Raw genomic sequence first — 12,524 nt, 5'->3', positions numbered from 1 at the left:
TCTTCTTCTAACATTATGTCCCATCCCAGGGCTCTTTCACCCTTAAAGATCTTCTTCTAACATTATGTCCCATCCCAGGGCTCTTTCACCCTTAACGATCTTCTTCTAACATTATGTCCATCCCATCCCAGGGCTCTTTCTCCCTTAAATATCTTCTTCTAACATTATATCCCATCCCAGGGCTCTTTCACCCTTAAAGATCCTCTTCTAACATTATGTCCAATCCCAGGACTCTTTCACCCTTAAAGATCTTCTAACTTTATTTCCCCTAGCAGGGCTCTTTGATCCTTAAAGATCTTCTCACTTTATTTCTCATCTGAGGGCATCCTCACCCTTAAAGATGTTATTCTAACTAAATGTTGCATCACATGGATGTTTGACCCTCAAAGCTGTTCTAACATTTTATTCCCCCAGAGGGTTCATTGAACTGTAAAGATCTTCTAACTTTGTGTCATGCTGCAGGGCTCTTTCACCCTTAAAGATCTCCTTTTAACTTTATGTCACGCCACAATGCTCTGAGAGCAGTAAAGAACTTCCAACTGTAAGTTCCACCGCAGTGATCTTTGACACCCGAAGAACCCTCAGGATTTTCTTCATTTAAGAATATGAAAGAGCATAATTTCATTTTTGCTTTGGGGAAAATGTGAGGACTTCCCACTAAAACCCTCCAATTGTGTCCATCCATCCCACTAGTCTTCTTTATTGTGTTTTTCAGGGGTCAGCCTTTGAGATCTTTTGAGAGCCTCCAGGTTGGGCTCCCATATTCTTGAAGAGGTTGCCCCACCTGATTTTTTCCTCTCATACTGTCTCAGAGAGGACCTTTGCTCATGTTAAATCGGCGGAGAATGAGGATGGGCTGTGCATGGTGGGGGGGTTAAACCCCAACAGCTAGAAGTGGATGTTCAAGCTCTGTGTTCCACCGTGCACGTAGCAGGTTCCATCATGACACCTCCTTTAATGGCGCCAGCAGTTTTGCTCCAGCATTCATCCCCTCTGGATAGGGAACATCCTCCCATTAGGGTCTTTGCTAAACTCAGCGGAGGCTTTGGTTCGTTTAATTCATGTGGCGTCCATTCCATTTCAGCAGAGCATAACGACTGAGATCAGGGCATCCTGTACCTATTACACATCCACTGACTCGCTACCCACGATTTGGAGGTAGAACCTTGCATCTACAAGACCCCAACTTCTCAAAAACTCTCCCAGCACACCTGATTGCCTCAAATGTTTAAGAAGCGTGATTGCTCTACTTTTTCCTTCCGCATACAATGACGATGCCCTTATCTAATGTTCACATCCTCTTCATTTGCCTTTGACTGCCTGGGAAAATCCCCACTTCACAGTTGCTGTATCTGCTCACATGCTTAAGACAAATTCCACTGCCACAAGAGTAGGTGTTGGCTGTACCACTGTGTCTCCATACACTAGAGCAGGTCCTTCACTAACAGACTGCCAACTCTGCAGTTGCTGGAAGCCAATGTATTGCAGTATGGGTACATCCTCCCTTAATGCGCAAAGGGATTGACACGGTGGCATGCAGCACTGGTCGGATTCCCTGAAGGAACACTGCAGTGCATGTTGGGAAGCCCAGCCATACTGTCCACGTTACAAGCTCCAGAAGTTGCAGAATCACGTAGCCTGTCTTATTTGGGTTCTCTCTAACTTTGGCCACTTTACAGAAGATAGCGTCATCAAGACAGTCATGTTTCAAATCCTATTGCAGATTTATAAATGTACCTGAGGCTTAGAATGCCACCATGCTGAGGAATCCGATTATTCCTCACTATTTGGAGAAATAATTATGAAATGTTCGTACATTTTCTTTGGCAATTTCAAGGTTATGACACCTGTCTCTGGGTGGTGCATCACTGCTATCCCAGCCCCTCCCCCCCAATGAGATCCTATACTTTGGTAATTCTGCGGAGATTTCTTTCTGAAGCTCGTTAGCACCTGCTGAACCTGACGACTCCGGAAGGTATCATTTAAGATCATGACCACAGAGGCTGAGGTTTGTGCTGAAAGAGATTAAATGAGCTTGGAAAATGTTTGGGCAAGGAAATCAGGGTAGAACATGAAAGTTCTCAGACTCTATGAATTGTGATTTCTTAGAAGAAAGTTGATTTTTCACTCTGGCTGTCTCATATATTTGAGCAGGATTGTCTCTCTAGGATGGGATCCATGAGCTGGAGAAATTCATTATTGACAGTGACACTCTTTGGTATATGTTAAAATACCTGTGACAAAAGGGTCCCTTTTGTGTCCCCACAGTTTGCCTTGAGCAAAGTAAGCAGAGTCAGCAAGACCACCTAATCAAATGATTTGACTTTGTCCCTTCCAGAAGTACCTACTTTACTTATGTCTTTGTAGGTAAAGCACGCAAGGCGGGATGGTCCACTAGACTGAAGACTGCAGTCAGGAGATAAGCCTGGTGGCATCCCTGCCCATCCACCAATTCTCTTACAGTATCCAAAGGTCTTACTAGTACTCCCTGTTTAAGGACTCCGCTGGATTCCAGACGGATTATATGCCCTTGAAGTCTAGATAGTCTTAAACTTTGCTTAACACTTATGGCTCCTGCTTTGCTGCACACCTGGTAGTTTTAGACTGCACAGTACAGCTCCAAAATAAGTGATTATATATTGTTCTTTTCAAAAGTTACCTGTGTTTTTATAAATTAAAATATATCAATCATTTGCAGATTTGCCCTGCGGAAACCACAGCCACTATGAGCAGTGCGGCACCGCCTGTCCGGGTACCTGCGTGAATCCAGGCTCTGCATTCTCCTGCAGTCATCCATGCGTCGAAGGCTGTGTCTGTGACAGTGGCTATCTTCTCTACAATGACAAGTGTGTACCCAGCGGTCAGTGTGGGTGTTGGGAGGACGGCAAGCACTACCCGGTGGGATCCGAACATTGGACTGACAACACCTGCTCCAGAAAGTGCCGCTGCCCCTCATCAGGTGGAAGCCTGGTCTGTACCAATGATATATGCAGAGAGGATCAGTATTGTGGGAACTCAAATGGAGAGCCAAGCTGTGTTCCCCACTCCTACGATGTTTGCCTAATTTCAGGAGATCCTCACTACAGCACATTTGACAAGGAGGCCCATCACTTCATGGGCCTCTGCACCTACACCCTGGCCAAGCTCTGCACCAACTCCACGTCACTCCAGTATTTCAATGTGGAAGCCAAGAACGAGCATCGCGGAAACCCCTCAGTCTCCTACGTGCAAAAGGTCATAGTTCATGCCTACGGTCAACACATACAAATCATCAGGAATGAACCCAACCGAGTTCTGGTGAGAATATAAACTGTCATTGAAATGTTGCTTTAATTTCATATTTTTGGCTGTAAAAGTTCACTGACAGGGAAAAGGTGAACTTTATGTGGGTGCATTCCCACCGTGCTGCGCCATTCATAAAAACACACACTGACAGGCTACAGGGGCAGGGCCATCACTAATTGGGAACGGTACACTTTCAGCACCGAACATGGCTACATACAGGCTGAGATTAAATAACTCCGGCGACCTCATGAACATTTAATAAATATCAGCAGGGGTGCATGAGTGGGAGGGATTGGGGTCTTGTTTTCTTTGTGTGACTTCTCTGCTTCAAGGTCAACTTGTCCATATTGAAGTGTTGCCAATTCCAGATGTACATAATGGGGTGGGAGGGGCTTAAGAGACTTGAATAGAGGCGCTGACCCCCGCTGTGTCTTTATGGGGAACATGCAGGTGGGCTCAGAAGCAAGTCACATAGTGAGCCAACGTTATATTATTGATGCATCAGTCAGTGCAGTGCTGTTGACCTCTCCCAGCATTACCGTATTATCTCTAATAACTTGGTACTCTTCCGCCCACCCTCCCCCAGGTCAATAATGAATGGAGGACCTTGGGAGTGACCTTGGTTGGAGGCTCAGTGACAGTACAAAGGAGTGGGCGATACACTGTTCTGGAGACGGATTTCAGGCTGACCGTTTCCTATGATACTGACCACACCGTGGAAGTGAAGCTCCCAACCACTTACTTCAACAAGACCTGTGGCATGTGTGGAAACTTCAATAACCTGCGTCAGGATGATTCCATGATGCCCAATGGGCAACAAGCTCAGAACACCAACCAGCTCGGAAACAGCTGGAAGGTCCCCGACGATGATCCGGCTTGTGACCCATCAGACCCGACACCACCCCCTCCGACAACTGCACCCTGTCCACCAGATGACATCAAAAAGTACCAGAGTGACCACTACTGCGGTTTGGTCACAAGCAATGGTGGACCTTTCAGGGTCTGTAACTCTGTGGTGAACCCAGAGAATGCTGTAGAGAGCTGTGTCTATGACTTGTGTGCTCTGGGTGGAGACGAGGAGACGCTGTGCAAGTCTTTGCAGGCCTATGCGGATGCTTGTCAGCGTGAGGGAGTGACTATATCTCCTTGGAGAAACTCTACTTTCTGCCGTGAGTATTGCATTTATGAACCGCAACACGTTCCCTCGTTATGCTGCAAAATGACGCCTGATGGTCAATATTCTTTTCTTCCTGTCCTAGGGTTTCCTATTGCACACACTCTCTAGCCCAGCTGATATGTAAAATGTTTCACTGCATGAACCTAAGCTCTGGTATCCCAAGAAAAACCCTTCAATTGTTCTCTATGCTACAAAAAGCCTAAGGGAATTGAACTCATACATATTATACCAATGACTGGGCTCTGGTGCTCAGAAGTTCTGTGCACTGGGAGCATGGTTCAGAGGGGCTCTGGTGCTCAGAGGTTCCGTGCACTGGGGGCATGGTCCCGAGGGGCTCTGGTGCTCAGAGGTTCCGTGCACTGGGGGCACGGTTCAGAGGGGTTCTGGGCTCTGGTGCTCAGAGGTTCCGTGCACTGGGGGCATGGTCCAGAGGGGTTCTGGTGCTCAGAGGTTCCGTGCACTGGGGGCATGGTCCAGAGGGGCTCTGGTGCTCAGAGGTTCCGTGCACTGGGGGCATGGTCCCGAGGGGCTCTGGTGCTCAGAGGTTCCGTGCACTGAGGGCATGGTCCAGAGGGGCTCTGGTGCTCAGAGGTTCCGTGCACTGGGGGCATGGTCCAGAGGGGCTCTGGTGCACAGAGGTTCCGTGCACTGAGGGCATGGTCCCGAGGGGCACTGGTGCTCAGAGGTTCCGTGCACTGGGGGCATGGTCCCGAGGGGCTCTGGTGCTCAGAGGTTCCGTGCACTGAGGGCATGGTCCAGAGGGGCTCTGGTGCTCAGAGGTTCCGTGCACTGGGGGCATGGTCCAGAGGGGCTCTGGTGCTCAGAGGTTCCGTGCACTGGGGGCATGGTCCAGAGGGGCTCTGGTGCTCAGAGGTTCCGTGCACTGAGGGCATGGTCCAGAGGGGCTCTGGTGCTCAGAGGTTCCGTGCACTGGGGGCATGGTCCATAGGGGCTCTGGTGCTCAGAGGTTCCATGCACTGGGGGCATGGTCCAGAGGGGCTCTGGTGCTCAGAGGTTCCGTGCACTGAGGGCATGGTCCCGAGGGGCTCAGACACAGATTCAAGGAACATATATACATGGTCCTCGAATGATCAGTGCACATGTATACAGGGCTCAGTGGTGCAGTGCAAAGACACATGGCACACAGGGGCTCAGTGCACAGTACACACAGGGTATGGCCCAAAGCAATCAGTCCACAAGTGCATAATCCGCAGGTGCATAATGCACAAGGGTTCCGTGTACATAGGCTGTTGAAGCATTTTCACGCACAGGAGATGGTTCTTGATCAATTGGAGTGATACCGGCTGCAAATTCCACTGTATGGGATCGTGGATGGAAAAGGAGCGATCATGGATCGCTGACGCCTGAAGGTATGCATAGGTGAACGAACAGGATTCCCAGATCTCAGACGGTAAAACAGGGCCTCAGATGTGTGCACTTAAGGCTGGGAGCACGTGCAGAATTCCCATACATGACACATGATTAAAATGTGATGCTATCCTGGATTGGAAGCCTTTATTGGGAGCAAAGAGCAGGAGAAACATGTCCATATCACTTAATACCAACCAGGCCTGTAGCAGCATCAAGGAAGCTCTCACACTGCCTCAGCAGATATTACAGAATGCCAAGATAAGGAAGAGCCTTGCTCAATATAGCCTCCAGGGAAGAAAAGGAGATAAAGGGGAGCAAACCTTTCATCATGAAAGCACTCACAATGCCTCAGCAGATATTACAGAATGCCAAGATAAGGAAGAGCCATGCGCAATCTAGCATCCAGGGAAGAAAAGGAGATAAAGGGGAGCAAATTTTCCATCATGAAGCACTCACACTGCCCTAACAGATATTACAGTATTTCAAGATACAGAAGAGTCTTGCACAATCTAACCTCCAGGGAAGAAAAAAGGAGAAAAGGGGAGTACACCTTTCATCATGAGTGCAGGTTGAGGAAACTCAGGCACTGGATGCTGCCTTAATCGTTGGTGCAGACACTTTTCAGACTCACATTAAACTCCTATGTTGCCTGGGGATGAAGAGGGAACAGTGTTTGGTTCCCAGGAAGGTGGACAGAAGGATGCATTCCACGTCCCTGCACTGCCACCCGTGACCATGGCGTCAGTCATATCACCGCTCATCATTATCCGTGGCAATCAACTCCAAATAGCCACTGGAGACTCAGAGGCAGTGTGATGGTCGGCCTCCAGCATTACTGCAACTAAATAAACACATCGTTGGAGGGTGCAGAGCACATTCTGCAGAGGTGATCAGTGCACAGGGTCATGGTGCATCGAGGCTCAGTACCAGGATATGATCTACTGGGCTCAATGTACTCTTCCAGGGTGCAGAAGGGCACGGTGCATTGGGATTCAGTGAACAAGGACATGGCCTGCTAGGGAATAGAAGCACTCTGTATTCTGAGGATTGTAAGCAATGTACTAGAGGAAGCTGCTCACAACTCTAAAGAGAAGCAAATCTGATTTTCCTTTTTAATTGTATCTCTGGTTTATTTAAAGGATGATTTGATTTTCATGAAGAGAACCCAGAGGGTTGAAATTAAGGCATTGCAGGTGGTTTGCTAGATCTTTTCACAAGCTTGACTCCTCCTCTAAACTCTGTAGTGATGGTTATGAAGAACGGTGAGGCCATACCCATTCTGGACACCACAGAAACACTGCAGGCAGTAAGTCCAGCAGCAAAACGTGAAGGTCAAGCAAGGGTTTCATTGTAATTGACCAAAGACATGAGCTCTCATGATGGTTATGAAGAACGTTAAGGCCATACCCATGCTGGACACCATAGAAACACTGCAGGCAGTAAGTCCAGCAGCAGAACGTGGAGGTCAAGCAAGGGTTTCATTGACCAAAGACATGAGCTCTCATGATGGTTATGAAGAACGTTAAGGCCATACCCATGCTGGATACCACAGAAACACTGCAGGCAGTAAGTCCAGCAGCAGAACGTGGAGGTCAAACAAGGGTTTCATTGTAATTGACCAAATACATGAGCTCTCATGATGGCTGAAGGGTACTCAAACTACCCCTGTGTTACATTCTGTAGTATATCTAATATGGAGATTAAGATAATGGAGCTTTTCCTAAATATTATCCAGAATATTAGATTGTCCTCTCCCAACTACAGTCTCTACTAGAATATCATCCATTCCCAGTGGACTAGCTGCACACTCTTATCCTTCTGCCGTACCAACACAAAAGCCCATAACTCAAATGATATATGAAATCCCCTCTATTTTTAAATACGTTGATAACATCCTAAAAGCAATATTAACAAACAATCAGAAGCATACAGTCAGCAATCCCCTGGCAACATTTCAGTTCCTCAAAGGCTTCTGCCACAGGTGGTGGCACCTTGTTATCCTGAGCATCTGGTTCCCAGAATGAGAGTAGTGTTCTTCCACTATGGTTGACTTCTTGGAGGCAGGCCTTCACACAGCCTGCCACGATGCAGCCACTGCTGAGCCCATAGGAACTGCGCCATGCTTTCTTGTACTGGTCTGTCCCAAGCTGCCGGTTGATCAAGGAGCTCCATCCAACCACTGACCATCATCGGAAATGAATCTCGTGCCCTCTCTGAACCAACATCTACTGTTACCCATCTTCAAAACATCTGTCATTTCTTGGAGAAGATGTTTTCTCCTGGAAAGCTACAAAAAGATGGAAGCATATGCATGAAAGATTTAAAAGGCTGAATCCAACCTTTACCCTGATTTATGAAAGCTAGATACTGGACCCCTCCAACCTCCCGACAGTTCCTTTGAAGACAACACCTGTACCAGGGATCTCTGAGACACACAACAACACTTTGGTGCACACAGGGACCAGGCAGAACAAACAAGCAAACACACCGCTCTATAGTAAGAGTATTGAATACATAATATTAGTTCGGCAGAGTCGCAGGATCTGATACACCTACCCTTCCATTCAGACCATGGCCACCCTTCATTAAGGCTACCAAGTGGCTCCATATTATTGGGGACACCAGGCCTTAGTGCTGGGCATTGACCACTGTACTGGTTGCTTTCTGTGACCTGTAGTTTTGGGTCATTTCAACTGAATGAAATTGACCTAAGGAAAAGTTAAATAATAGCACAGCCCACGTTTGGAAAAGACTGTCTCTTTTGACATGAAGTCATGGGACGTGCATCCTTTGATCATACTGCTTGCGTGGCTGCATGCAGACGGATGATTAGGACTTTAAAGAGTGGACTGTTAATTTGACAGTTGACATATAAATGCTTTCTTTCCAGCCCTAGAAAATACACAATTCTGAGGCAGAATTGGTAATTTATACCAATGAATTTCTCTTTGGACTCAGGTAGAGGTTGCAGTGTGTGCAGTGTGTGCAGTGCGTCAATGTCTGGGGTATGTTCACACATGCGCCCAGGATCTCTGGATTGTGCTAATGAGTAGAACGTCTGCGTTGTTCCACAGAGAACATCATACAGATACAGTGCTTGGATTGTTCTATTTATATAGATCGACCGATGGTTTTGCATTGTATAGTTTTTTTCTTAGCAAATCTAAAATAAATGATATTCTGCAGACCACCTGGAACATCCTGTGCACGCAAAATGTTTCTTACTGCAGCAAGACATGGCATGAACATTGCTTTATGATTTATCAAAGATTAATCTGATGTTTGCCCAAAATCATGGTACTGGTTTTTCCAATCAATCGACGTATGCCTTTTCTTTTTTAGCTCTGCCATGTGCAGCCCAGTCCCACTATAACGCCTGTATGACTGCATGTCCTGCAACCTGTCTGGACCGGTGGGCCCCCGATAACTGCAGCAAGCCTTGCGTTGAGGGCTGCGAGTGCGACGAGGGCTTTGTGCTGAGCGGGGCCTCCTGTGTCTCTGTCACCGAGTGTGGCTGCTGGTACAGCGGGCAGTATTACAATGTAAGTGTCCACAGTCAGAAGATACCCCGTGCCACTGAGAATTCCCTTCCACATTAACATCATGTATTATCCTTCCTTTTCCTCTTGCAGAAAGGAGAGAGCTTCATGGACGAGAACTGTCAGAGCAGCTGTGAGTGTCAGGGGAATAACAACATGCAATGCATTCCCGTATCCTGCACACCCGATGAAGTCTGCAAGATTCAAAATGGCCTCCGCGGATGTTACCCAGCAAGCACTGCCACCTGTCACATCTACGGGGACCCACACTACACAACCTTCGATGGGAGACTCCACCACTTCCAGGGCTCCTGCAACTACACAGTGGCAGAGACCTGTGGAAATACCTCCACCAGATTCAGTGTTACCACCCGAAACGAACACCGCGGCAGCCCGAGCTGGACCGCTCTGAACTCTGTAGCGCTCACAGTAAACGGCAACCACATCGCTCTGAGGAAGGGCAACCATGTTTCAGTGAGTATCATTTTGATTGTGTTTCAAAGTTGATAATACTTGCAATGGAGGAATCCATCTGTTTTAAATTCATTATAATCACATGTTCACATGCAATGCACGCCTGCCTGTCTGTTTTAAGGTCTCCCCCCCCTTCCAAGTTTCAAAGGTGACTTTTATATTTTACGCTGAGCCCATCCTGAGAGGAGGGGGTTCAGACGCATTTATTCATATCTGTGCTCCCACGTTTGCATCCACAGTGCCCCAAGTAGGGGTATACAAAGATTTTTTCAGCCAGTATAATTATGCAAAGTTCCAACTTTGGACCTATGGGAATTAGCAAAGCTTTCCATGTATTTTCCCTCTAGACCGACAGCTAGACATTTTTTTTCCATATCATTTATTTAGTGGTTGACAATTCTTGCAAATTATTGTGGCTAAAAACATCTTTGCACAAGTAGTAGACAATAAAACACACATGGCCACATTTGTGAAATTCATCACTGGATAAATTAGATTTAGTGGAAAACAAATCACACATAACCACATTTGCACCTCTCCAAAAATATTTAACACAAAGTTTTAGGTCTAACAAATGTAATTAGTAACCTGTGATTTAATGTGAGGATCTCACAGCACAACAAAGAGTGCCTCCAGATTCTTCCAGTCACAAGGATGTAGTCAATCTCACTCCCAGGGAAGGCATGAAAGAGGTGCATGAGGTGGTCCATTGTAGATGCCTCCAGACGCAACGGGTTCCACCTCAATGCAATGCAAAGTTCAAAATCGTTACCCCTGGACAGGAGGGGGATTTGCTCGCTGCCCTAGAACTCCAGGGTGTTTACATGCACACAATCCACAAAGATATAGTCAGTTATCACTCCCAGGGAACCCATGAAGGAACTACATGAAATGTTCCAGCGTAGATCTCACCATCCTCAACACGTTCCACCACAATGCAATGAGAAGTTCGAGATGGTAACACCTGGGCAGGAGGGGGATTAGCTATGAGCCCTAGAATATCAGGGTGTTTTCATGCACATCCCAATTTATGCTCTTCATTAAGATTTCCTCAGGCACGTGATGCCTGGTGCAGAGCAACCAGTTGAAGGAGCTTCCCTTGGTATGAGCTCCGCCCCCGGGTGTTTACAAAGGGTATGATGTGGGTCACTTACTTGGATGACTTCCTGGTAAGGCCCTGCAGCCCACAGTTGATTTCCACTGCCTTGTGTAACAGTAGAGTTGGTTTGTTCTCAGGGCCTTTCGGTGAACTGACGCCTATACTAAGGAATCAGTCCATTGGATTCCCGTGGGACATGACCTTTCCACTGAGGTGGATCCTGCTCATTCAGTCTACATGTTGACAGTTGATTGATCTAGCCTGGGCCTTCTATACAAGTCTGATGGCACGTATGGCCCATTGGCTCTTATGGTGTCTTTTGTGTGGCTTCACATGAGGGTGGTGTGGTTGCATCTGGCTACTTGCATCAGGAGACTGTGCAGCAACTGCAGCAAGACCTGGAGTCGTGACTCTGAACCACATATCTTTCCTCTTAGTGGCTTTTTACTCACCGGATCCGCACATTTTCAAGTCAGTGCCTGCCTCTGTCTATACGGGGGGCACAACGATCCACTATCTGGGGGCCCATCATTTGTAGGGACTGACTCCGGGAAATGGTCTATTAAACACACTTGAACTGAGGGCAAAGTTTCTGCCTTTCATGTGGGGTCGAGGACCTCTGAGGTGAGTCCGTCCACACAATCTTAATTGTTTCCACACCTTTTCGTATTTATGCAGCACAGATCTTCCATTAAGCATACATTTTTCATCTTAGATGAGCCCTTGCACCCAATCTTTTGCCTTTGGGTAAGGCATGCATTGTGTCCTTTTAGACAACAGAGAGAGTATGTAGATCAGGTCCTCCTCAGAAAAGATATCAAGGTTACCAGTCTATCCAGAGATACAGTGAAGTTGGAGACTTGGCTAAGTTCAAGCTTCCCAAGTCTTCACTCCAGGAATTGCCCATTATATATGGTTATGATTGGTTATTTATATACATGGAAAACATTTACTCTCAAACCTCCTGATTTCTTCTAATGATCAAGCATCTGTCAAGCTCTCCTCGATGCTCTTGAGAACATTTAATGGGCCTGTGCTTTGACAGATCTTAATCTTGCATTAATATAATTCCCTTATGACACACCAGACCCTCCCAATCACACTTCTAAACACCGAGAGATTGTCTGCACACAGGTTGCTCCTGCACAGATCCTCTTGATGTAACTCCACGTGCCATTGCCTTGAACCGATCTTGTACAGAGCATGATTGTCAAACTGCAAAACACCATCCTATACCCTGAGATGTGCCAGCTATTCTAGTAGATTATGTGGGGTTGGTCACTCCTGTGTTTCTTTTCAGATACAGAGAACATCGAAAGATCCTAATTGACTGGAAAACAAAACTGTAAATGTCAACCACAGCAAAACCTCAGTTCACACCACACGTTGCATTTTAAACTCCACTCTCGCTCAAGAAGTCACCGCTGTAGCAACATCATGTTACGATAAATCCGGTTACACTCCTGCCCTCTCTTAGCCTCTCCATGTTCTGAACCCCTGACTGGCTGGAACCCAGTTTATAGTGATAGTTCATGAAGTTCTGTAATGGTTTTAGATCCATTGTTTACCAATAACTATG

General features: G+C 46.9%; 1 protein-coding gene across 2 annotated transcripts in view; it reads left to right on the top strand.

The window, feature by feature from the left end:
- LOC138491110 (uncharacterized) overlaps positions 1-12,524 on the top strand; it is a 578,562-nt gene that overhangs the window by 311,577 nt on the left and 254,461 nt on the right. For both annotated transcript variants that reach the window (XM_069617434.1, XM_069617433.1), the window contains exons 53-56: positions 2,699-3,297; positions 3,872-4,454; positions 9,176-9,375; positions 9,466-9,846. In XM_069617434.1, coding sequence (XP_069473535.1) covers positions 2,699-3,297; positions 3,872-4,454; positions 9,176-9,375; positions 9,466-9,846 — 1,763 coding nt within the window. The remainder of the gene's footprint in view (positions 1-2,698; positions 3,298-3,871; positions 4,455-9,175; positions 9,376-9,465; positions 9,847-12,524) is intronic.

Source organism: Ambystoma mexicanum, chromosome 10 (genome assembly GCF_040938575.1).
Source record: "Ambystoma mexicanum isolate Mex_15411 chromosome 10, UKY_AmexF1_1, whole genome shotgun sequence".
Taxonomy (NCBI): domain Eukaryota; kingdom Metazoa; phylum Chordata; class Amphibia; order Caudata; family Ambystomatidae; genus Ambystoma; species Ambystoma mexicanum.
This window is presented reverse-complemented; position numbering and strand designations above follow the sequence as displayed.